We start from the raw sequence: 27,664 nt of genomic DNA, 5'->3' as shown, positions 1-27,664 counted from the left end.
CCTGAGCACCCGTGAAAAGGGTGAGGATTTATTCCCCAGGGAGCTGTTCATGGGCAGAGCAGGACTATGAAGCTTATTTCTTAGCAGCTGGTGTGTGGTGGAGCAGTGCAGAGGTGCAGCATCCCCTGTGTAGTATCTGCTCTGTGGCCCAAGAAAAACACATGAAAATTAAAGCCGTTGTTGCTCTCCCCCTCCCAGTGACATGTCCCTTCCCCACATGCCAGGTTTCTCTCCAAGTAATGGCTTTATGAATCCTTTTATAATCAAAGCCATCTGATCTGCGCTTCTGATCTGCCATTCCCTTCCCCAGGTGTTATTAATCTTTTTGCTTTATAAAGGGGTTTCCATTTCAAAGGCCTCTCCCGTGGCACAGCGGGGGCTTGGCTGAGCCCCACAGCTGCCCTGCTGCAACAGGGCTGGACCACCCCCACAGGTACCTCTGGATAGGAGCCCAACACGGTAAAGCCTAGCTTCCCTGACATCTGTGAACAAGAATGGTTTGGAGTATCTAGTTTTCCAATGAGTATTTTGCAGTGTTGAACCGTGAGAGAGACCAGACAAGGGAAAGAGAGAAGAGTCAGCAGGGCTGCAAGGTAGGAGGCTGGGAGGTCTCCAACCAGTCACGGGAGGAAAGCCCTCCCCATCTACATGCTCAGCTCTAAATGGGGGCTATAACTGGCCACCTGCTGTCTGTTGGCTTGATTTGCTGAGCTGGTGAGATATCTTTGTACCTGACACAAGAACAGACTAGTAATGATCATCCCTGAATGACTGAAAAGGCAGCAAGTCCCTCTCTGTACCAGGGAAATGAAACCAGAGATGACATCCAGCTGTGGTGGTAGCTCAGCAAACCCATTTCCACCCGTACAGGCCTGGGTGCCTGGGCGTAAAACTGGAGGCAGGCTGGCGGGACTGGAGCTGCCTGCCACCCCTCGCAGCAGAGGCCCAGGCAGCGAGACCCGGCTACGGCCACAGCGAGGGCTGCACTGCTCGCCAGGAAACAAAGTCATGGATGGTTCTGACCGGCCGCTTCGCTCTTTTCCCACTGCAAACACCAGCAATCCAATATTCAATTGCCTTTACTTTGTCAGGATCTCTGCTTGAAAGAAATAATACACTTAATGCTGCGGTTGTAAAATGCATACTCTATGGACTCAGCTGTTCACAAAGTCTGACGTAAGAGCTTTACTTAGATAGGAGACGTTTCACTCCACAGATTTATTCACTAACAATTTTATTCGGCAGACTGATTTGACTCTGTCTGTGTTGTTTAAGAGCAGCTGGGACAATAAATCACATCATGTGTAAGAGTTACTCTTCCCTACTTTAAGGAAGAGTACAAACAAGACCTATATTAGAAAAAAAGCACACAGGCACTACACCAAATGATGTGGTAGTTCAGCTGTTGCAGAAAAACGAGTCTAGAAGAAATAACATATACGTTGCCAGTCAAATTTGATTTGAGTATATACACACAGAAATTGCTGTGGTTTGCAGCTCTTCTTGTCTCCTGCTTTCTGTACTACAGCAAATATTTTTTCCAGGCTTGTTTTGATGCATTTTTTTATACTGTTATTTCATTCCTGGAACTAGAGGGAAAAATGAACGGGAAGCAAATTTCCAGCACTGCTGCAGCTGAGAATTTCACCTTGATGGTGAAAAGCAGTTGGATCCAAGCTTGGACAGAGACCGGCAAGAGATCTAACAGGTGCTCACCCACAGTATTTGTAAACCTTCTTTTCTTCACCCTGAAAAAAAACCCAGAACCTGTCCTAATTGCATTTTAAATCATAAACAAATGTGATCACACGGAACCTTGCCATTTTCCCAGTACTCCTTTGCTCTGGTAATTCAACATCAACCATTATATTCATTAGAGTTTGCTGTGATTATTGTTGTTAGCCCTAGTAGCCATGATAACATTTTGGGTGTCATCTTTTAAATACCGGAAGATCAGAAGTTTTTGACAAGCCTTCTTAAAATGTCACGTCATTTTTTTTGCACGGAGGCAGGTGGCAGCGGCCGAGCAGCTCAGCCCAGGCTGACAGCCAGCCCTGCCCCGGGGACAGGTGTCCTGCTGGCACGCAAATTGTCCCCCTGGCATTTCCCACCCCAGCCTTCAGAGCAGAAGCTTGTGTTTGATTGCAGATCGACTTTGCTGCCTGGCCCCAGTCCCTGCAGCAGCAGAATATCCTGATTATTTTTGCAGACCCAGAGCAGCGCTATTTTGCCATCGCGGCGGGCCTGATGTCAGGCTGTCTGAGGGGCAGTGCATAGGTTAAATAAGGCTACTGCGCACACTGTTTTCCTTTCTCATGCAGGAGTAGCAGAGAATGTTTAAGGTCTCATTTCCCTGAAAATTCAGTGGCCCTTGCGCTGGTGGCAAATTCCTCAGCACCAGTCTCATCAGGATCAAACAGAAGCAGAGCTTTCTGGGCTCAGAAAAAAATGAAGACCAAAGTCCTGACAAATGCTGTGTCTGGTGCCGTTCCTCCCTAAATCCCTATGGGAATAGGATGGGAAATCAGGGGAACATAACGCCAGTTTTTGTGCTATTACTCCTTCCTCCATATCTGTAAAATGCTACAAATAGTATCCCCATTTAGAGAGATACATAAGAAGCAAAATGCAGGAAAATAATATTTACTTTACTTTGATAAAGTGAAAGCCTGTAAACAGAATTTATCTCAATTTTTTTGCCTTCAATGCATTTAACCATTGATTTCAAAAAACATCCCCATCCAAGCTGGGCTTTAGTCAGGCACCTATTTCTGGCAACCCAGTCTGACACCTCCTTTGCCTGCAGACACACGGCCCTCTGCAGAAAATTATTCCCTCCTGATTAAATATCCAGGCTACACAGATGAGTCTCATTTGCTGCACAGCATTTCCCTGGGCCACACTTCCAGAAGGATGCAGCTCTGGAGGGCAGAGTCCCCAGCCAAGGGCAGCACCAGCCCCCAGTGCAGTTCTGGGACAGCCACCTCCAGCCCTGCCTCCTCCAGAGGCAGTGGCAGCCCCCAGACCCAGCCTTAGGGGGCTTGGCAGAGCTCTGCTATGTCCCTGCTCTTTGCAGGGTCTTGGACTAGAGGACCTTTGAAGGTTCCTTCCAACCCAAACTATTCTATTCTATTCTATTCTATTCTATTCTATTCTATTCTATTCTATTCTATTCTATTCTATTCTATTCTATTCTATTCTATTCTATTCTGTTCTATTCTACCTTCAGTTGCAAAGAAAGCCAAAGAGAACCAGAAGCTCCCACCTGCCAGCCCTGCTTAAAAGGCAAACCTGTCATTCAGAGGACTTTGAAATGGCCAAGCTGATATTACCATTGACTGGAAACAGTCTAGCATTGCATTCTTATCAACTGCATGGACTGCAGATGGCATTGGCTCTCAGGCAGGCCAGTCTATCCACCCCTCATCAGATACGGATTGGATACACAGTAGGATCAAGTTCAGCGGAGGTCTTGGGTGCTCTGAGCCTCACAAGATATAAGTTTTAGGAGTTTGGCTTCAGTTCACCACATGATGCATGAGGTGAGCTAGGTACCTCAGGATCTTAAAAAAAAAACCAAAAAACAAAAAACACACACACCAAAAAAAAAAAAAAAGAAAGAAAAAAAAAACAGCATCAAGTGGCAAAACAACAGGTCTCACCAGTGCTTTCAGGTCAGGACCTTCTGTTCTTGCCCTGTTGCTTCTGGTGCTACACCTTGATTTTGAGGATTTTCCTCCATTCATTCAGGAGTCATAACCCAGATCGGTGAAGACAGCAGCCTAAATACTTATTTCTAAGAAGGGAGTAATAGTCATTCACTTACTCCCTTTACCTCTGCTCCTTACTCCTACTGCTCTGCAGAGGTGCCAGAAATGAAACCCAGTTGCTGCCTCTGCTCCCCTCCTACCACACTGTCCTCTCACTGAGGATCAGATGCTCATAAAAGAGGTACTGAGGTGTCACCTTGCCAGCGTTATTCTCAGATATGTGGAGCATCTGTAACTCTGAAGGCCTCTGGACTGCATCAATGAACAACCATGGGATGTGGGCAAGGGCAATAATCAGTGACAGTCTGCTTTAAAATTACTGTCTCCACTGACCAAAGCTGTCACTTGCATTACGTAGCATTTTGGGACATGGTGGGGTTGGCTCTGGGTAGGTGATACTGGCTGCTTGTGCTGCACTTTCTGCTCATTTCCTGACAGGTGTGTGTCTGCCTTCTGCTCTTTGGTTTTGCAATTGGGGTGTCTGGTCAGCATCCCAGCTGCCAGGCAAAAAGTAGCATCCACTATAGCAAAGTTTGCGTTTTTTCCACTTACCAGATGGCTAAAGGATTGCACCTTTTTATTTTTTTTTTTTTTAATTTTTGGATGTGAACCTTGTAACTGTCTTTTGAGCCTGTGTCAGCTGGAGATGATGGTGCTGTGCTCTGCATTTTTCTTCATGAACATAAGAAGCACGGCGTCTCCACAGATTTGCACTGGCAACAGGCTGTCTGCCAGACTGGGTTTTCAAAAATCTGTCTCAGTGAGCTAGACCTTTCCTAGGAGATGTCGTCTTTTCCCCATGGTGGCTGGTCAGAGCTGCCTTAGCAATGTGCTATTGCTGAGCCCCACTGTTGTAGGAGTAGGAGCACAGCAGGAAGTTCTCTGTTAGAGCTCAATGCCTTGGAAATTATTTCCCTCCTCGAGCCACATACAGTCATTAGTCTCTGAGAGAGAATCATATTCCTGGCCAGTGAGGAGGTGGGACATAAAACTCTGCAGATGGCAGAGGGGTGAACTCACTCCCTTCCTTCTGATCTGGGGCTAAACTCAAGGAAATGCAAAGTGATCATTTTACTACACTTCGAAGTCTGCCAAAGGTGCCATAGCATTCGGAGCACTTTCTGTTACAAGTATCTATATAAACAAAAATCATACCTGAAAAGAAAGGAGAAGCAGGTTCTCAATGCTTTTGAAAACTAAGTTTCTACTCATGTTGCTACTGCGATTAGCAAAAGCAACCTGTTTCTGAATGCCCAGGTGAGAAATTGCAGTTCTAATTTGTGACAGTGGGCTTTAAGGAATGAAACTTTAGGGAGATATTTTCTACCCAGGAACAGCAACACATATCCCCAGTTTGAACTGTCATCCCAACACCAATTTCATTAGGGGCACAAGGTGGGAATTTTGGGGAGAACTCCTGTTGTTAGGGAGCAGAAAGGGTGGTTATTGAAGTGCCAGGTTTGTTTAGCAGTGAGACCAAAGCAGGATGGCTGAATGAAGCTGTTAACAGGTTAAACAAATATCTGTCAGGCATGACAAGTGGTCATTGAAGCAATGGAAATACGACCATCTGAAGTTCCTAGCAGCTCTGTTTTCTATCATTTCTGGGATGCTCTGTGATTCTTTGGCCAAGTATATAGAACAATTTTTAATTATGACTGTGGCAAATCTATACATAACCAATGAAACAGTTAGGATTGTAATATTAGAGCTGTTTGTTTAGCAATTGGCTGGAGTAGGGCAGGGAAGATATGTGTGTAAGGAAAATATGTGATATGCTGGGTGGTCTTTGCTCATCCTCCAAAAATGCCTTATGTTCCTAATTTGTTGACTGTCTTTATTAATTATCATATTTATTTGAAACAGTTTTAAAAGCATAAAGCATTATGTCAATGGAAAAAGCTACTACAGGTCTGTTGGAATCTTTCCATTTATGCCTCATCTGTAAAAATGACATCAGACCAAGGAAAAGGAAAATGAGCCAAACAAAAAGGCATGCACAACAGGTGAAGAACAAACAGGGCAGCACACTACTGATCCCCTCTGTCAGTTACAGGACACACTGCAGTGTGCCCTGAAGGTCTGTCCTCACTGGCCTTGGACCACAGAGGGGAATGGCACTGTCAAAAGTTCAGCGCTCCTGGAAACCTGGCCTTGAAGTCGCCTCTGTGACTTTAACTGCTCTGGAAGCCAGCAGGTGCAATGGCTTTCACCCCTTTCTCCTTCAGAAATCAATTGTTCTGATTATGTCTTCCTTGAAAAGGGACTAACATTTATCCTCATAGGGTCTTAAGATTGGTTAATACGAAAAAATTAAAAGCACTGCATAGCTGGCAAGTATTAAAATAAATGATGTCAACAGCAGAACAGCATGTGCTGGGAAAGTGAAGCATCCAGGATGATTTTCAAATTTTCAAATTTTCAAATTGACGATTATGCAGCTTAATTTTGCAAAGGAGGCTGGTGACAGCACAGTAATCATCTGGTCCTCTTCATAAAAAAAAAAAAAAATAAAAAATAAAAATCTGCTGGACAAGGGAAAAGGAACAGAGATTTAAACTGTCTATACTTTCCAAAACCTTTCAATCTGAAGAGGATAGACTGAGCTCAATTGCTGTAAATAAAAGGGAAGTGGGCCATTACTACAGACATCTGCTGCAAAATAATAAGCTTGCATTGTCTTCACCAGAGATGGCAAAAAGTAAGGAAGACAAAAACCGTATCTGAAAGAACCTAGAGAAAAATAAGGACGATGGTCATCAAAGCACTGGTTACCCATTGTTATTTGTTCAGAGTCCCTCATATTTGCAGAGTAGCAAGATGAGTTACAGAGGAAAAAAAAACGTGCAGTGAAAGAGATAAACAAAGATTTGCTTTCCAATTATGTTCTAAAGAGAGTTAGAAAATCCACACAATGGAACTGAAACAGAGAGGAGAGAATATGAACTGCCGAGAGTATGCCAAAATATTAGTCATCCCTTGAGTCTACCCTGAAAGGTTAGTGTTGTTTTTAAGAACACATTCCTTTAAGGAAAAGAATAATTTCCTAGCAGAGGTAATTTCTGGATGCTCATAAACTCTCTCAAGGGAAGCAGAAGCCCCAACAATGAAGTCAACAAAAGGTAGTCAGAGGAAGAGGAGGAGGAAATCTGCATAGGAGTCCTTGGGGAAACCCTGAGGGCGAGCTGCTACTGGAAGGGAAGAGATACACAAAAGCCTGGCAGAAAGCAGCTGTTGAGTAGGTAAAAATCTGGGTGGGAAAACATATACAAGGAAAGGCAGTAGAAAACAGGTACGTGCTTCCTGGAGAACATCTCAGGTTAGGTGTCAGTAGTGTCCTTGTTACGGTGACATGAAGAGAAGGCTGGTACATTATCCTTTAATTTAGGTTTGCTTCATTTGAACTACATGAGGTTTTCATGGGATTGAAGGCAAGACAAAATGTTGTCACCTGTCCTGTGGCTCACAATACAGAATTTGTAAATCTTCAGGGTATCTCTAGCAACACTTAATGAACTAAGGGCTGTTATGGAGACAAAAGAGTCACTCCCTCTGGTTCCATACCACACTCATAAGCCAGCATTTTCTTCAGGCAGCCTCAAGTTTTGCTGGAACCTGACTATTTGTTTCATTGCTCTGGAATTGTAAGCGGCAGCGTGTTGCCCAGGAGACATAGGAAAGCATGGTTTGTGAGCTAGATGGCAGGTCTTATCCATCCCTGAAAGGAAATGAGCCTGTGAAGGGAACTCATGAGTCCAAATAAGCAGTATGCCAGCACCTCATCTAGAAGCCTCCAAAGTTACAAGTTTCTGAGAGCTCCTAAGCCCCTCTGGCATGCTGGACAGTTAAGGCTGCCCAGCACCTCTGGATGAATCTCTAAGTACCATGACAATTTGACCCATTGTCATCTGGACAACACACCGCTCTTCTCACTGAATGACAAAGGCTGATACTTGGCTCACTGGGACCGCTTAATATATTAAACAAGTTTTATTGCTAGGCATTCTTTAAAATTGGAAAAAATTAATAGACTCAGTCATTTGATACGCTATGAGGTAAAGACACTGTTTTTCAAAGTAAGTGATGACACTTCTTGTGAGTTCAGGAAGGAAGGAAGAAATCCTGTAATGTTAGTCAATTTATCAATTCTAAGTAATTAGAAATAAGTAATTAGTCATTACTACAATCAACAGACATAGAGACTTCTGAAACAAAGCAGATGTCATTCATTGCAAGACTTGCACATAAGTTTTTCCAATGTGTTCAAGTTTCTTTTGCTGTCTGCCTTCTCAATAGCTAGCCTTCTCTAAGTCTGTTTTTCAGTCCATAGACAGTAGAAGGGAGAAACTATTTTACCAGAGAGCATGCATAGTGCCAAGCCCATTTTCAGCACATTTTAAGTATATTCATATTGTGGGGATTGGTGAGAAAATCTTCTTTCTGCAAGGAAATTCATTTTGGAGCTCCATTGCTTTAGTTTAATCCATAGCGCCAGTCCGGAAATGTGATCCACGTGATTCCTAGCATCAATGGAAACCTTTTTTGTGCAGGGACTAACTTGGATTAGAAGCTTTAATTTAACACTACCTCATTCACGCTCTTAGGAAGTCAGATCATGACATTACATGATGTTTATATAACAAGAGAATAAAAACCAATTTCTAATGGACAGTTCATCAGTACTCTGACTGGAGCTGCCTATCGATAGCAATGCTAATATTAAAGATGTTCTTTTGTGAGTTTGAAGCCATGAAACTGGAATTTTAAGAACTAATAAATGTATATTAGGCCAAAATCAGCTGTTTCTCCTTGGGAGGTTTTGGGCTTGGAGGTTTTTTTTTCAGTAGCTGTTTCTTCCAAAGCAATTATCTCAATATTGCCTCTCACCAGAATCCAGTTTTGTTTTAATTTGAATGCCACTTCTTCCAGTCTGCTTACAACTTTGGTACTGCCTTGATTTCTTTGAGGTTTTTAAGGATAAAAAAAAAAAATCTGTATTGCCATAAAGTTTGACTTTTGGCTTCATAGTTTTTTACCAAGAGCTCAGAAATTCTAAGAACTTTTTATGGGAAGAGTTTCTGCAATCCTCAGTTGGAATTTCTGGTCCAAAGAAAATCAGTCCATAAGAGGATAACAACAGCTGAAAGTGTAGGTATTTATTTGGAGATGAAGGTTTCATGTGATGTAGGTCTTAAAACTCAGTCTTTTACATAACAGGTGTGTTCAGGGTTCCACCATATCAGCCATTGTCTAATCCATAACAACAAGAGCAATAGGCACTACCATGACTGGACTCTTCTAGACAACACTGTGAGAAAAACAGTATCTTTTTCAACATTACCAACAGGGTTCAGGGAAGTGCAAATACCTTCCCACTCCCTGCCAGATTTCTGAAATATCAAAGACTAAATCAGTCTTGAATTTAAGGTATTTTTATTAAATGAGGTCAGGAAGATCATTTAAGGAAAACTATCACAACTCAGTGAATCTGGAATATTTGAATCAAATCTGAACCTCAGCTGACTGAAATTTCCAAGCTTCTGCTAGGTGAGTTAGACTTCACAATTCTACAATGCCAGCAATGTTTTATGGTCTTTTCCCTTACTTTATGGTGAATTACAACTTTTATAAAACGAAATCATTGCCATAAAGTGCTGAATGATTATATTGCAAAGATATGCAATGCGCTCTTCGTGAAACACAATTTCTACTTCAAAATAGAAATCTTTCAATAATATCTTGATTTGAAAATTCACAGGAAATTCTGAGAAATGTCTGCAGGTATCTCCTGGAATTATATCAGCATGATCAGTATTTCTTCTTTTATCACAGTGCTCTGGCAATAATAAACCTCAGGCCAAAACAGCCACCTGAGCCATCTTGAACTCTCAAAACTGGGCACTCAGGAAGCCCTTGTGCTTGCACCTGAGTTTAGCAGGTAAAACCTGCCTTCTGAATATGGATGTCCGGGGATCTGCATCTGCTTCTTGCTTATTTTCCTGTTATTTCAAAATTCAACCCTTACAAACAAAGGCTCAGCTTTTGTAACACCTGATAATAGACCTCCAGGCTTGTGAAAAAGTACAAAATTATTATAGCATCATTTGTCACAAATACTATCTGCTAGTTCCAGATGTTCACATACATCACATATCACACACAGAGCAGTACATACAGCGTTCTGAAGCGCAGCCACATAAGCACATATCTTTTTTACCTATACAAGAATGTATGTTACACTTTAGTCAGACTCAAACATTTCCCAGTATAGTTGGCTGATGAAGATTTTCCCAGTCCTAAAATACTTTGCTTCCTAAGCTCTTGCAATGAGGTCAGTCTCTTGGAGGCATAAAAAATTTGGCTTTATTACAGTACTCGGCAGCATGTGTGCCTAAGATGCAGGAGCTCTCTGGAGCTAACTCTGAATTGAGCTGCTTTATCATCCCTCCTGAAGCTGCAAAAAGTCAGGTATTAAGCCACTGGAGAAATTGCACAGTTCTGTTATTTCCAAATTTCAGGACAGAAACTCGGAAAATTTAATGAAGTTCAGGTTTGATTCAAATTTTCCAATGTTATTAAATCTGGAACTCTCCTTCTCTCCACACCACCCCCATTGTTCTTCTGGACCTCTTCCATTTCTCAATCACCTTCTGCATGGCAAGGCAGTCCCAGAATACTGTGGTCATCCTTTCTGTTTATGAAAACAGAACAAGAGACGGTGCCAGAAATTTTAGGGCGCTTTTAATTTATTTAATTTCTCAGTTCCTTATGTGATTTTTCCACTCACCAGTTCCGCACACAGAGGTAGAATAGCAGTCATCCAAAAAGGAGAGAAGCTAATCAGGGGAGTGTCACTTCTATTTGATTAACTTTTTCTTTTAAAAAGCACAACAATTAGATCTGCAGTGCTTTGACATTCAATTACATTAAAAATCTACTGTTTTCCATGAAGAAAACTGAATGCAATGATGAAACTTCTCATATGGGTAACATTCCTTTTTAATCCACTTTAATGATATTTCCAGAATAACTATTTAGTTACATGAGGGAGTAATAAAAACAAAGGAAGGCATTTTTTTTCAAATATTTAAACCAGGAGGCAATCGGTCACCCCCAAATTCATAATCACTTCAAAAGTTTATAGCTGAACTCAAATCCCATCATGGTTCCTCTTCTGACCCTTAAAACTGACCATGACACCACTAAGGCAAAACCTACTCAAGCAATCTTAATGATCTTAACATGCCCTTAAATACCAGTCACGTAAAGCAGCATAAGCCCCATTTAATTAAACAGTTAATGTAAGATTATAGTTGTCAATGCTTTGTAGCTTTAATGAGATCCAAAGAGAAGATGAGAGGATCTGGCCCAGAGTGTTACCTACATCTGAGCTCTACTAGACACACAGTAAGAATCAAGACTGATCTATCCACTGCTTTCTAGTTGCCTCACTATTTCCTCATGTTCCTTCATCTGTCCGCATCCTTCTGCATCCTTCCTGTCTCATGTGTTGACAGAGAGTCTTCTGGAATAGGGACCATAGTTTTGCTCCCTGCCTGTACGATGCCTGGCACAGGTTGGTCATGGCCACTGAGAAGGACTGTCCCATCTAACAGCAAAGATACAGTCAGTGACAACTGCATGTGCACCAAGTCCTGACCAGCATGCTGGAGTGACAACCACTCTTCCACTGCACCTTTTAAAATTGGATATTGTGTGTGCATGCCTGGAGTTTCACATACCCCAGGAAAAAGAATATGGAGCAGCTGTTAATGATCTGACTAGAACATTTTCGGTTGACGGATTCTTCAGTTAGGTTACACTCAGCTGAGGCTGGACACCATATTCCATTAGTTTAGCACCTGAAAGGCTGTCCAGAAGGTTGACCTGAAGTAGAATCTGGTTTCAGAAAAATCTGTTTAGTAAATCAGTGCATCATTTACAATCAAGTTACAGGAAGTTTTTCAAAATGGGAATTTGCTGCTTATAGCATCTGGGGACTAAACTGCTTCTTCAGCTTTTGAAAATCTCTTTGCTTGCAAAACCTTTTTGTGAATGTGTCTGGAATAGTTTACCTGATATACTTTTATAAAACCAGCTATAAATTCTTTCTATAATTACTTTTTTTTTAAAATCCTGTTTAAAAAAAACTTTGGGTACTTCACTGCACATTCTTTCTTTAATGAAAGGATCTAATTTTGTATCAGGAGTCTACATAAGACTTACTGAAATAGTTGTAGATCATTCAGAAGCTTGAAAGGAAACTCGGTAAGTTCCTGTGGCTTTGGGACTTTGTGGTAGGATTGTTGGGTCATAGGAACCAACCATAGTGAAAATGGACTGTGGCTGAATGTACTTTTTCTCTAAACTAGTGGCATTTCCCAAGTAAGCTAAAAAAGTGGGATTTTCAATCACAAGTGAACCTCTTCAGTTTGAGCATCAGCCTGTTTCATAAAATGTGGTGGTACATAAACTTTCTATGCTCTGCTATAAGAAATAAAAGGAAAAAAAAATCTAACACTGTAGTCATTTGATCTTTCTACCTCCTTTATTTTCTCTGCTCAACTTCACATATGGAAAGACTTGCACAAAATCTGAGTACTCTAATAAAAATAGATAAAATCCAATAGAGCATGTTGAGGAGTAGAACTGGAGTTACATTGGGCCATTTGTTGCATCAGGAAAAAGAGGATTAAAAAACCTTTGTCACCTGGTTCTCAGACCCTCCCAGGCTCACTCACTAGGCATTACCCGAGTCATACCAATACTGTATGTGCAGATTTTTTTCATTTTGACTATTGGCAATGTTTTTTCCAATGTAAACCTACCAGTAAGCTCTTATAATCGTAGTTAGGTCACCAGACAGCAGTGAGCTCATTTTCAAAGGAGCAGATCACTTACAGCTCCCTGGGACTCTGCGATTTTCAGAAACCAAGAACTGAAATTCATCACCATTTCTGATTCTGAAATATTCAACATAAGTATTTGAAGATGGCCTAAAAAATCAAAATATGTGGAGCTGGTGGCTGAGCATTACATCCACACTTTGAGAAGCTGCCTCAGCTGAGATTCTTTGGTGGCCTCCAAAGAAAATTCCACACCTGGCTCTGTCTGCTCTAAGTGCTGCAAGGCATGCACCAATTTCTGTTAATATTTAGATTACTGCTCTCACCATTAAATGATAATTTTTTAAAAGTTAATAGCACCGCAGTTGGTTTTTAAAATGGATGAAATCAATTTTTTCCCAGATGGTAAAGATACAATGGCTCAAGGGGAGCAATTCTGGTATTTGCTCTGGCCCATCATTGTGGCTTCTTTCATGGGCATCTGCAGCCCAGAAGAATGGAAATACAGAAAGTATTTGATGAGTGTGCATACCTCATGAATGCTCACTTGGAGATGTTGAGTTGAACTACTGCCAGGGTATAAGACCTATATCATTGGGGATTTCACGGATTTGGGAGGATTTCAAATTTAAAGTGTTTATATCTGCAGCTGCAAGCTGTAGAACAGAAAATAACAAACTGCTGTGCTGTTATTCAAGCCATACACAAGTGGACAAGCAAAACTAGTAACTGGCAGAGGTCGAAAATCTCTCCCTGCAGTTATCTCCCCTCCCATGTAATCCTGCAGGTTGGGTTTGGTTGATTTCTGCTTGACAAGTGTGTGCTACCAGCTATGCTTTCTGTCATTCTCTCAGTCACTTGTACCGGGGACTAGCAGCTCTAGCAAGCAGTGCTGCTGAACAACCAGGATAGACTTCCTTCTGTAAAGGTTAATGGAATATTTGAAAAGATGCAGAGCAGTGCCAAAGAATTTTTCGAGAGCTAAAAGTTTAAAGATGTTGGGACATCTTTATATCTTTGTTCTCTCTCCAAATTGTCTTTATGGAGGTAGTGAGTATTCTCACCAGGAAAACAGAAATTCCCCATTTGTTTTATAAACCACGTCATCAATCTCCATCTTGCAATTGTGTTGGCCTCCCAAGGAACAGTGGACATTTCTGTTTTATATAATCAGGCCAAAGGTTGTCAGCTGCCATCGCTAACTGCCACATCTCGCAGCGTCTCCTACCTAGATTATAGAGTATGTGGTCACCTCACCACTTTTGGAGGCTTTAAAGCTGGATGCACTACAATAGTCTGTTCCATGGTTGACCCCTTCAAGGTTTAATCCTCAACACAACCTTTCCTAGAGAAGTAGTTTGTTGATAAATATAGAACAACCACTTATTATACCGTGCTTTCAGCACTTCAGTAAATGTATGGCATGTGATAGATATCTAGTCACTTAAATAAGGGGCCTTTTCCTCCCACCACCTTGGTGCCAGGGAACAGCAAGAGCAGGGCTACTCACTGAGAAAGTTTGAGAGGTTCTATAAGCATAAGACCCCCTAGAAGGGCCCTGACTGTTGGGCTCCTGGACTTCTAAGGCCCTTGCACAGGCAGTCACAGCAGTTAGAACATGGCAAAACAGTACAAACAAGAAGAAATAGGATAATAGGAAGCGCTGGGACCATGCCAGCCTCATCTATAGATGTATTTTAAAGGTACTAGGTGTAGAGCTGCGCTTCTGCCTAACAGTCTGCCTTCAGCACACAATTCAGTGATAAATAGTTCATTTGTTTAATTTCTGTTTGGACAAGCAAACATGAGCTCTGGTTTCATGGAAAAGCATAACTATAAATCAAAAGTGTTGCTGTTACCTTGGTTATCACAATCTTGCCTTCTGTGAGCGTTATTACATGTCCCCAGTATATTTAGTATAATTTTTCTGGGTTTGTAACCTCTAGTATTTTGATTTTATCCTTGGGGAAGAAAATGTTCAGCAGAAATATGATATGGAGGACAAAGCTTGGCACAGAATCGTAGCCACTAATGAAAACACCCTCTGGATAGCTTGCTTGTACTCTGTAAAGTTGAATCTGCACACTGTAATCTAACAACACAGCTGTAACCAGCAGAGTCACAAAGATATTATTTAAACATCTTTATAATAATGAGAAGCTTGGCGTTGAAGCCTGTAAAACCTATTATATGAGTCAGCTTCACCTTGGGAACAGCCTGGGAACAAGGCACCTGGTGTATGTTTACGCAACTCAGATCTGTAGTTTGGTTGCCTCCTCACCTTTATTAGTTATAGACAACTCCTGAACGACTCAGAAATTCAGATCTCTGTACCTGATACCCTTTCCTATAGGATGCCTGATCCTATACTTTCCAATGAGGCATTTTCAAGAGCGATTGTATCATTCTCCAAATATTGTGAATTCCACTATTCTTTTAAGAATCACCATTGACTTTATGGAGGGAATTACAGGCTGGATTCTCATTTACAGCATGTAACTCTACCATAACTCCAGTGAATTCAAAGCAGTTTTTCAGCACTTACCTTGGCAACAGCAGAAAACTACGCCTTGCACATCTTACAAAAGCCAGCTAACGCTGTGTCATTGTGGCAGAGCTTGCAGACGTCAGCTCATAACAAAACAGCACTGGAAAGGACACCATGAGATTACTTATTCCATCTCCACCACCTAGATAGACTCGTACAGACCCAGGTCATTATTAGCAGATGTTTTTCTAACTTGGTCTTAAAGACAGACTTGCTGAAGAAGCAGGCTGTCATCCACAACAGCCTGTCTCACAGTTTGTTTGTCCTATGATGAAGGTTCTCCCTGATGTTTAAACTGAAACTTCCTTTCTGCAATTTAATCACCTGCTTCTAATCTTACCTCTCATGGTCACAGCAGACAAATTATTCTCCTCAACATTTAAAGAGTTTTTGCTATAACTAGACACAGCTGACAGAGAAACATTTTATCCCACACCGCTACCTCCAGGGGCTTCAAGCAACCCTAATTAATTTGACCTTCCCATGGTGGCTGTGCTTTCTAGACAACCCTTGTTGTCTGCCCTGGGAGCTCCACAGCCAGACCACTGGTTTCCTGTCACAGACCTCAACAAAGCACAGCCATGGCATTCCCAGCAGCTGAGAAGTGGAAGGGCGTCACGCGTCTCCCAAGATGTACTCTCGTTTATGCATCAGAGTCTGGTGTTTGCCCTTTTCCACTGCAGCTTGATGTTGTTGACTCTTGCCGGGCTTGTTTGCGTTAACATGTCCTGCTCCTTGAGTTCCTTCACAGAGCGTTCTACATTATGCGTACGCTGCACATGATGCAGAGCAAGAGATTCATGTCCAGGCCAAAGTGTGTAGGACTGTGTTTTGAGACGTGCAAAACAGGTCACGTAATGCCAGCCTGAGGAGTTACTTTTGCTGCCACTATCACAGAGTAAACGCATTGATCAAGTGACAACAGTCCAGCATCGAGCTGACCGAAGTTTTGCTCCTTCTCCTTTTCCCTCTTCCACGCAGCCGTCTTTCCCTATGTCTCTCAGACAGACTCACACCCCATTGCCAAAGGCATTTTTTGGCCAGTGAGCAGGCAAAGAGGTTGGCCGCTGCCGCAGGGGGGAGATGGCCACTCATGCCTGGGCATTGGGGCAGGACGGTGCAGACAGCAAGTGCTGCCTGCCAGGCTCCTCTTGCTCCAAGAAGCCACCTTTGCTCACTGTCCCTCTCCTTGTCACTCTGTGCCTGCAGCTGCCCGGGCTTGGGGAACACAAGGCAGCACTTGGTTTTGCCTGCAGTTCACACAACTTCTTTTTGATCACATTCAGGAAAAAGGGGCCAGGTACAAACCTCCTGCAAGCCAGACCTGCCCCACTGGTTGCCACGTGAAATGTGCTAATCTAGAGGGACTTGGGGATTCAGTCTGTGTTTAGAGTTTTCCTGTATTTGACCCTGTGCAGCATTACCCCAGTCCTACTTATTCCAAGTGCAGAAGAATAAAGATATTATGAGTAAGTGGAAAAAGAATGAAACTAGAGAAGTAGCTGAGGCATAGCCGGGTAGGTCACACTAGGCTTTGTTTTCTGTATAATGCACCGTTAAATGTTTCACACTCCTTTGGTGAGAGGTACCATTTTGAGACCACACGCTGTGCTTCCTGACAAAGAATTCACACCGTTTTTCTTTGGCTTTGCTTCTTCCATATCCTGTAATAAAAGTCTTCTAGACTGCGGTTGGTCTCCATGAATTGGAAACACGGATCCATTTTAACTGAACCAAGCATAATATGTAACAAGGGCAAACTCACTCCTTACAACTGTCTCAATATTATTTAATGTTCTTAAACATTAAAAGTGTTCATATTTTTGTTATTCTAACTAGATCAAATTAAAACCAAGAAGGGAGAAAGAACAGACCTGAGCTGCATGTGAACAACTGATCATGCACAGGAACAAGACACATGAATCATATGGACTCTTATCTAACATTCAGCCAAGCTATTCATCTTCGAATTATCACCATGGTGATGATGCATAGGTCATTCCTGAAACCAAACTGTAACCTATAAAGGAAAAATCATATGGAACCTTGCTGATACATGCTCTTGTACTGAACTTAGAATACAATGTACAGCGAAATCCCTGGCTTAATTAGTTGTGCAGTGAGCTAGAGTTGGCTGCTATCTTTTTTCTCCATATGAAACCACAGAGTTTTCTCAGTACATTATTTCCACATGTGCTTGCATTACTATCCCTGGCCCTTGATCCAGCATTTTAATAAGCGTTCATCTCTTAAAAAAAAAAAAATCTATCCACATACCTAAAATATCCCTCAGCCCAGTCCTCCCTTTCCATCAACACGAGCCAGAAGAATTCACAGAGAAATCCAGTCTCCCTGGTAGGTGGCTGTTGTGAATCAGGTCAAGAGGCTCTTTTTTTATATCATTTTATTCCTCTTTATTAGGGATGAAATTTCTCATTCTTTGCTCCAGACATATTAAAATCCTCTCTTGCCTAAGTAGCCGCGCCTGAGGTCTCGGCTGGTTTCAAGACATGAACACGCTGCGAGAGCCAGGCAGACGTGTGCTGCCCCAGCACGGGGCAGAGCACACTGAGGTCTGAAAGCCAGCACTGCCAACTTGCGCTTCCTCTGCAGGTGGTCACAGGTCTTTTAAAGGTGTCCATGGGCCAGAGAAAAAGAAAGACATCAACACTTCTTTACCGCTGACACATGTACCTGCCTGACACTTCCAGGACTGCTCATGTAGGAAAAGATGGTTTGTTTACACCAATACCTGCACTTCAGCTCTGGATGCTTCTACATTTTATCTTGTAGCCTGCACCAAAATCAGCTTTCTAGGAACTGGTCTGTAGTCTACAGGTCTGATCTTCCCAATTTGCTTTATTTAGGGGTAATATCAATATTGAAACTAAAAATTTTAAATATAATGCTTTACTCGACAGCCAAAGTTGATTTAAGACACTGTTTCATGTTACATTTATACAATCTCTCCTTTTGTTCATCTTTAATACAAAAATATTTTCATATTAAACAATTATTGACAAAATTGAAATTCAAATTTCCATATAAGTGACTCAGTCTGGAGACCACAGTACCAAGTACCTCCCATCAGACTACAAAATTAACTTCTTGTTATCTACCACCCTACAAATTTTAAAATGAAAATTGAACTGTTCATGAATTTCTTCTAATAACAAAATATATTGAATGGCATTGCAATAAACTCAGTGGGTTTCACTTTTCTTACAGGCTTTCATGAAGAGTGAATCAGTTTTATTGCATTCTCAGTTACCGTAATAAAAGTGTTGGCCTAGAAGATACACTTCTAGGTTTATTAATCTGATCATATATCAGCTGGGAGTTTATGGCAGACAATAGTTCATAAAACTGTACAAAATATACTCTAAGGTAAAACTACAAAGTAATCCTTGCAGTCAGCTTGGGAGGAATCAGCAGTATGGATTTCATAAAATACTTAAATTGAAGGCAAATGAAGAAAATAAAACAGGATACCAAATGCAACAAACAGTATCTAAAACAAAAGACAAAAACTAAATGTAATTTGCCAGCAGGAATATAAGCACAAAGCAAGTTTTGCATCTAAATAAGCCTATGCTGCTATGCAACTGTTTATTCAAGCACTTGCTATGGCCTTATGGAACGAAAGCCGATGATCGGATTCTGGACCCGGATGAATGAGAGTGTCAGGGACACTGAGAAATCACATCCGTGCCCCAGGCAGATCTCCAACAGCTCCTCCATGAACTCCCACAACATCTTACATTGGCTGTTCTCAGTCCGCCAGTTCAGTACAGGCGTTCCCAGCTCTTCTGTACCAAACTGCCTAAAAGCCTCACTATCAGGCTCTGCAGTCCTTCAGCTTCAATCCTTCAATCCAGTTGGATTTCATAACTGAGGCTTCCGTGATATTAATTAACCTACAAGCTATTTTCAGAAATTTAAGTATTCAAGGTGCTTTGACTCTTTTCAGTAATATCCACACTAAATGCTCATTGCTGCTATTTAAATCTCTTTGCTACTTTTACTACTATGATAATAACCTCTATGATAAACTGTTATCACATTAGCCTCTGCCGTCTGTTCTGTTGATTAAACCACTGCTTTCTTTAACCCTTCCTCATACGTCTCATCTGCAACATCCCTGATCTATTCAGCTGCCGTTTCCATTCACATCCCCTTGCCCCTGGAGCGCTGTGCCCACATCAGAGCAGCTGCTCCAGCTGAGGCTGCAGCAGTGTTGGCTGGGGAAAGCATTGCTTTTCAGACAACACTCCTATTTACACAACACAGCATATTTGATTATTTTGCAATAGCTTGACAAACGTTGTCAGATACAATATCCTGGACAGCATCCAGTGAATGATTCATTTGCATCCTAGCTTTTCTTCTGCAGAATTTTCACCTTGTTTGTCATTCCCCAGTTTGCATCTGTGCAGCTGAGCACTGTCTTTCCTGAGCATGGAGCTTTGATGTTATCTCAGTTAAGAGTTAATGCTTTTAGAGCGTTTTTGCATTTTGTCAAGGTCAATTTGAATTCTAGTCTCTGCAGTGCTGGAAGTCCCTCTATTCATTATCTTGCTGCCTGCAAATTTAATAAGGCTTCTTTCTAGCTTTCCAAATAGGACCCCAACACATCCTTGTGAAACTTGACTCAACGTGACTTTCCCTTCTGGGGCTTCAAAAGATCTGCCAGACCTGCATAATCCTTCCTCCACTGCAACTGTCAGTAGTTTTAAGGTTTTCAAAGCCCAGAAGAGGATGATAAGCAAGTGGCAGTGTTGCTGATCACAACTCTTTTGAGTCCAGCTGTTCAGCCAGTTTTCAGTCCACATCGGTGCCAACCCATTTAGCCCATACTTCATCAGTTTAGCCATGAGGATGTTATGAGAGAAAGCCTTACTGAAGTCCGGATAAACATCCACTGTTCCCCCTCATCCATCCAGCCAGATCTCTCATCACAGAAAGCATTCGATCAGCTCAGCTAAGCATGATTTCGGTTTCATAACTCCATGCTGACAAGTCCCAAGTGTCCTTTGTCCCCACTGAGTTTGAGCTGATAGCTATTTATCCATCAGTGAGACCAAAAAGGATTTCAGCTCTGAAGGAAAGAGTAGATCTGTGAGACATCAGCACGAGGACGGTTGCTGAGCTCATGGGCAAGATCAGTGAGAGGTCAGGGTAGAAGAGGTGGGCAAGGTTGTGCAGAACCTGACCTTGAAGCTGAAACAGGCCAGGAAGCTCTTGCATGGGGTAGCAGGAGGAATGGCAAGAGGAGACTTGTGAGAAGAATTAGGGAAAGGTGGTGTCACAGAGGCAGTAGTCAACACAGTAATGAAACTGTGATCTACTACAGGTGCATTATTAAACAAGCAAACACTAGACATACATTATTAAAAGTCATCTTGAATAGAATTCAAAAATAGCAATTGCAAACTTTATTTGAAGAAAAATAAATCAATTATAATCTTCCAAAATCCTGTGAAACAGTCTAATTCCTTAACATTTATTTTATTATTCGAAAAGGCAGAAGCAATTTGTATAGCTGGCATGTTAGTTCACCTCTGTTTGCTCAAAACAGCTCATAAAAGCATTCTTTTTCTATCATTGCTAATCTGATCAAAAGTGGAAAATGTCATGATCCTAACCTAGATCAAAGTGGGTACCTGACTACGTCTCAAGGCAGCCAAGAATTTTAGTTCAAATTGCTTAAGACCTGATACAGAAAAAGAAGAGATGCTATAGCCAGGAGGACAGTTAATGTATGGTACATTACACCTGCTTATGTGATAGTTCCTTTGAGCCAGCGTTTTTACATTTTCTTCTTCATATTAGTATCCTTCCCACCCTAACAATCCTGAAAACCACAACAAAAAAAATCAATCCATAATATAGTATTGTAAGATCTGAGCAAGGCTGAATAAGCTTTTGGGTAACCACTAAGAAATACAGAAATAAAACGTATGATTTGAAATTAAAGAGAAATCTTAACATTGGAGTTCTGGTGACTCAAATGTAGCACATGAGCAATTAATGCCCATACACATCTGAAAAGAAAGAGCTACCCATTATGAAAATCACTGGATTGATCTAATACAGCTCACTGTTGGACTTTGTTGCATAGAATAGCATTAGTGCAATGATATTTCCAAGTGGCACACAAAAATACAATAAACTGACAAACAACACTGAAGTCAAATATTTTGACATGGGGAAAAGGAGAATCTAATATAACTCAGAAGATCTGATCACATACCTGTTGTTAAATTTTTACATATAAATTACTAGTGATAAAATTTAATTTCAAATACTCATCTGTATTTAAAGGACTAAACACAAAGATGTTTCACTGCATGAAGACTTATGGTAGAAGAACAGCTATAATAGAAAAATAGTGGCCATTACAATTAACATTTAATAATGCGGGTGATTTTGTACTCTTTGCTTAGATAGAAAAATGACGTCATTAGGCACCAGTTGCATTCCTAAAAACCTAAAAACCTTTCCTAAAAACCTAACTATGTTTTGTAAAATAGAACATCACACAATGTCGTGAGTTTGGGCACCCTGTGAAGATCTTGTATGTTTTTAATTGCACATATGTTGCACACTGTAGTACACTGGAGCTTATATAATGACTATGTACATACATATGCCTTCTACAGGATTCTGCTTAAGCCAAATATTGTCAATATTCATACCAACATGAATGACTCATTTGGAGAAATATTGCTAGGATCATATTTTGAAAACTGAATAAAACCAATTTTTGAATCGTAGGTCTGATTTTCAACAGTGACTTTCAAGCCAAAGGAGAGGCATGTAACGTTGGACCTTGGCTCTTCTGTTTCTCCTGCACCAGTCTGGCTAATTCCCCCTTTTATCACATGCCATTGATGTGCACAAGCCACAAGCTCCTGCCACACGGGGAGCCAAAACAGCCATCGAGCTGGCCCCGCAGCCAGACTGGGAGGTGCTGCAAACCCATTCAGCAGCACCCAGCATGGGACAAGCGTTCCCCGTTCTGCATAACAGGTTTTGATACAGATTTCTAGATGACACCCACAGAGAAACCTGTAGAGAAAACCTTGGCTAAGATAATGGATGACAGCAAAGGCAGAATTTTGAGGAAGAGATCCTTTAAAAGGTGTTAAGTTTTTGTTTTAAGCTCAGTCCTAAATAAATGGCTATTTGTTACTGCTTTAATAGTGCATTAATGGCACTGCACATACCGTGTCCATTGACATGTGGCTGAAAAGGGCACCAGAAGTACCATAGAATGCTCAGATTTCATAGAAACAGCAACCACATGGAAATGTTCAGTCAATGCAACATGAAGATTTCATCACAAAATACCTTTTCCGGACTGCTTTTAGCACCACTCCCTAAAGCTCCTTAAATAATTTGCTCCTAAAGGGTTCCCAAAGACTTTTGCTAAAAGACTTTCTAATAACTTCAGTGGGAGCATGGCCCCTCTAACATCAAAATCTGACTTTACAGAGCAGTGGGAAAAATATATATGCCGACAAGTTGTGTAAAGGTTCCTATATAGTGATGAGGAAAACAAAAAAAAAGTCACTACGCCACATAATATTCCCTTTCCTTTGTTCCATTCCCTACCAACATACAATACAAAATCTATCCCCTGCAGCTCCTCCAAAGCACTAGTTGCAACTGCAAAGTGACTGAAGGCATCAGTGTAGGAATGTTAAAGGCCACCTGGTGTAAACATTTGTTTAAAGTCATACGATGTGCATTGTTCCTTTCAAATAGCTTAGTACAGAGGCAGATTTGGATGTCTGTAATGATTTGCCTGTTGTATAGATAAAAAGTAAAATAAAAGAGGATGTTTTTTCACTGACTCAAATAATTCCCATGACATGGTGCATTATAACTGATGCTTCTTAGTAGGGTGTGCAAGGCAGCCAAGAGTCATTTAAAAACATGTGTTGTTTGTCTCAAAAACAAATGTAAGGGAATACTAGTAAAAGCTGCACTGTTTGAAATTAGGCTGAGCAGTTTAAATCCATTTTTCTGGAGGATATTCAGGAAGCTGGGACTGCCTGCAATTTAAAACTAGCTTATTCCTACTATCTACTGCAAAGGAGTAGTTTATCATCTCCAGTACATCTTGTCTAGAAAACAAGCCTCTTTATCCTAACATTAATCAGATATCAATGTCTCTCTTAGAAGTTCTACACGTAGTAAAAACAGAAAGTATGTGAGTTTTGGGTTCTTGAAATTATTGAATGGAGGCAAATCACATATGAAGGCTGCTGTCCCCAAACACAAAAGATGACCTGCTTTCATAGTTCACCAAGAAATCAAACACATGCAAAGCACATCCCGGTTTAGAGTGCAAATGTTTTCCAGATCTGACACAATTCCATCTGTGCTTCTACATAGGAGTAAAGGATTTGAGACATGAAGATGTGTTTCAGTTTGTATCTTGGTTTCTATTATATGAGCTTTGGACCTGTGTAACCAAGGGCATGACTTACAGAGGGTCAGATCCTGCATCCTATTGACTAAGTAGTGCTTTGGATTTCAATAAATACAGTATTGCTTCACGTGGGTCAGAGCAGTACAGGCAGTCATGGTAAGGCACTAACCAACTATTCAAAGGGCTAGATTCAAAGTGCGCCAAAGAGAAGTGAAAATAATGAACTGACTACAAAGAACCAGGCCTAAGCTCTGCCAGAGAGACAGAACAGAACCCTAAGTTTGTGAAAAACATTGTAAATTCTAGATATAGCTGAAGTAAAACAAATAACCTCACCTAAACTAGCTTTGTAGTTAAAAACGTATACCTCGGTATTAGAAGGCACTCAGTTCAGGAAGTTCAGGCCTCTTTCCATGCTACCATGCATTAATTTCCTTTGTGAACAAAAGTATAGATGAGCATAAAATACAAAATATACATTTTAAGCAGTAGCAAAATTTGAAAAAAAGTTTGAAATTGCTCAAGGAAAGTGACTGCCATATTATTACATGTGCACATGTACACACTCCGTCTCAAAAAGGTATGAAAGAAAGGGAATCAATAGCCTTAAAATTTCCACCTCTGTTAGTCAGCATGACAGCTGTTAAGTTCATTTTAGTAACTAGGAATGTTATCAGCTTGGCTTCCTTATCAAAAAGAAGTAAGCATTAGATATCACAGGCAGTGTTCAAGAAGAATAAATCATCTGCCAGACAGGGAAGATGTTCATACACTCAGGAGGGAAGAGCTCCCAAGCTCACACGTTTCCACATTCATAGAGACCTGTAATTCTCCCCATGTGCAAAGAGCAGGTTTGGGTGTAAAAGTGCCTGCTGCTCTTCACCGCCTCTCTCCTCCATCCCACTTCAGCAAAGCACTTATGCACACACGGATGTGCTTAAAGTTAAGCAAGCATGTCCATTTTTTTGCTGGACTGAACGCATGTGCAGCCCATACCTCCTAAAAGCCTCTCCCATCAACCAACAGCAGGAGTTTCATGTAGCGATGGCATCCAGGGCCAAGCAGCTGACACGGCACAGGGAACGGGAAACAGCTCTTTAGGGCTATGCCACTTAAATCATTGATGAGGCAACACTGGAAGCACAAGACATAAATGATGCCCCAGAGTGACGTTTCTAGAAGACTTCCAAACACCAGAAAAGGATCGATGCAACCTTCATCCTGCTGGCCACAAATATGCCAGTGGACATCAGCATTCTACCGTGGAAAGAGAATTAGGTTTGTTTCTGAATAACCCTGGAAAAACGAAGTCTTAAACATAGATTCCATCTTTGATACATTTACAGTAAAAGCCTTTCAGAGTAAAACACATGAGAACATCCTGAGGCCTCATTTTCAAACATGATTAGCTTATGAATTGGCAAAAAATCCACGTAGCTTCTCTGTAATGATAAAAAAAGATCGACAATTTTCTGGAGTGTTCAGCAGTTTGTGAATACAGCACTTTTTGGCTCTTGGATCTGCTCTGAAGCCAGCTCCTTTTATTTTTCATGTTATTCCCCATGAGAGCATACAGTGAAATTCAATATTAATGTTAAGTGTCATGTCTGCAGAACAGAACAAAGCGAGCCCTGATACCAAGCTCCCAGCGCTCTGCTTACCAACACCCCTATGGAGAAGCAGAGAGTTTTTCAGAAAAGCAAGTTAAACTAACACACATCCCTAAAAACCAACAACAATTGAAAGCTGGGGTAGAAAGGCAGTGGGAATGTGGAGCTAGGTTTCTATTTTCTCACACTGCTTTCTCAGTAAGTCTGTGCTTCTTCAGAAAATAACTTCAGTATGAAACGAACACTTGGAAAGTTTTTCCAGCAGACACTTAAAGAAGTTTTCTGGCACAGCCAGAAATGTACCATATGGGCCAGCCCAGCTCTCCCTGAACACAGCAGGAGTTTGGTCACTGTAATCACTAAAGACAGGCTGGTATCTGAACATAAAATTTTCTTTGGATAACTTATGGAAACCTTAGATGGGAACCATAATCTGTTTCCTTTTACAGCACCCAACCACACAGCAAGTTTACGTGAAGGACAAACAGCACACAGAACAAGGAGGCCAACGAAGAGTGCTGGAGCAAGGCTGGAGAACCATCTCGGTGGCAAAGACTGCAATCGCTTTCACAGAAGTCACAAGGGGTTATACTTTGCATTACTTCTGAATTGTAGCTTCTCACTGCTCTTCTCCCTGTTCAGAAAGGTTAGTTCACATTAGCTAATGAACTTCTGAGAAGTGACCAACAAATTAGCTTCACAAAAAGCATTTTTAAAGGACGCACTAAGCTCTGATACAGACCTCATCACATTCTGCAAAATACTTCACAGAGTGGGTGTTTAAGCCTAGGCATTAATCTTTGTTCTTCTCCCAAAACATCAAAATCTTTTCAGTACATTCAGGAAAATGCTTGGTGAAAGGCACACTTTCAAGGACTCGATCTCAGCTGTTGGACTCAATCTGTTCACAAACCTTCATCAAATACTTTAAAAGGAACCTTGCCTCTACGTACAGACCAACTCCCATGACAAAGGAATTGGGATTTTTAACTGGCAGGTTACTGGCTATGACATTTAAGAGCTGGGTCTCTCATAACTGATGCTTTCTCAATATTTTGCCTGGGAGCTTCAGGTTTCTGAATCTGGGACTGCCCACCTCACCTAGCTCCTGCTCCTGTATTTTGTTCCCCCATTCCCTGAAGGGTTGCTACAGAGCCAAATGGACTAGAAATCTGGAAAATCATATTCATTTCAAAAACATCAATGCATGGTAATTACAGAACAAGCTTTTGCAAAGTTTCACTCCCATAGTGGGGTTTTTGGTTTGAAGGTTTTCATTACAACCAGGGACACTGCAATTTCTTTTTTTATTAGTAGTATTTTTAACTGAAATTATATTCAGTTTCTTTTTGAGTCTCAAGATATTTTAAAAAATAAAATAAAAGACACATCTTTACTGGCCAAAATGCTTACCCAACAGTGACACCCAACTAGCTCTGAACCAAGTCAGGTAAGAGAAGCAGCAGTCATTTGAATGTGTTGAGGAGCTGCATATATTAATATTAACCCTGGCAGATCTCCTTGCTGGCACTGCTATTGGCATCCAAGCCAGCTCTTCCACCTATGCCAGTTGTGGTATCTGCCACATAGACGCAGTTTTTTTGATAAATGCCAGAGCATGAGGACTCCTAAGATGTCCAGCTCTGAGTATGACAGGATTCTGACCGTCACCATCACATAAAATATACATCTGCAGCTTGAGAGTGATGGAAAATAATAGATTAAAATAAAAGCATGTTCCTTTATTAGGAAGAAGTTTTCTCAGAACAACTCAGAATCATGACATATGTGTATATGTTGACCAATAATATGTTTATGCTACATGATAATAGGAATGGTGTCTTGTAAAATAACATTTGAAGCAATCTTTTTTCTTAAAGTTAAAGACTTCTATTGCAGCCCTGATTATATCATTTACATTTTAGTCTTTAAGGATATTAATTCATACCTTTAAATTAATATTGATGCATTCTTTCAGAATTTATAGACACTAAATTTGTTTAAACAGAGTAAAAGTATTTACACATGTGCATTTATATGTCTTTTCAATATTTGTTAGCGTATCTAACAGCATTCTTACAAAAAAATAGGTCCTGAGCTCTTCTTGTAGTCATTGAAGCATGTGGAAATTCATTTTGCAATAGATTCTAAGTGTTATATGTTTGTCTCAAATAAAACTTGCTCTAATTTGTTAAGCCACTAGGACTTAAAACATGCTTGAGTTTAACAGACAGTTTAGTTAAATCTGCTAATTTTCTATTTTAGCTTAAACTGCGATTGAACAAACATTTCAGCCTACATAGAATAAATGTGATCTTCATGTAGGCTAAGTACACCTCATAGCACATTTGATTGTCTTCTCTCTTGTGCTAAAACAAACCAACATGAAGAAAATTGCCTATACAGCATTGTTATGCCTTATCTCAAAACAAGCCCAAATCTTTAATAAT

At 41.0% G+C, this 27,664-nt stretch overlaps 1 protein-coding gene across 1 annotated transcript in view; it reads right to left on the bottom strand.

Moving 5' to 3' along the window:
* Positions 1-18,112: 18,112 nt before the first annotated feature.
* Positions 18,113-27,664, bottom strand: part of CD109 (CD109 molecule) — an 87,891-nt gene continuing 78,339 nt past the window's right edge. The window contains exon 33 of the mRNA XM_065630899.1: positions 18,113-25,848. Coding sequence (XP_065486971.1) covers positions 25,658-25,848 — 191 coding nt within the window. The 3' untranslated portion in view covers positions 18,113-25,657. The remainder of the gene's footprint in view (positions 25,849-27,664) is intronic.

The sequence above is a fragment of the Caloenas nicobarica genome, chromosome 3 (genome assembly GCF_036013445.1).
Source record: "Caloenas nicobarica isolate bCalNic1 chromosome 3, bCalNic1.hap1, whole genome shotgun sequence".
Lineage (NCBI taxonomy): Eukaryota > Metazoa > Chordata > Aves > Columbiformes > Columbidae > Caloenas > Caloenas nicobarica.
Note: the sequence above shows the minus strand (reverse complement) of the source record. Positions and strands in the feature narration are given on the sequence as shown.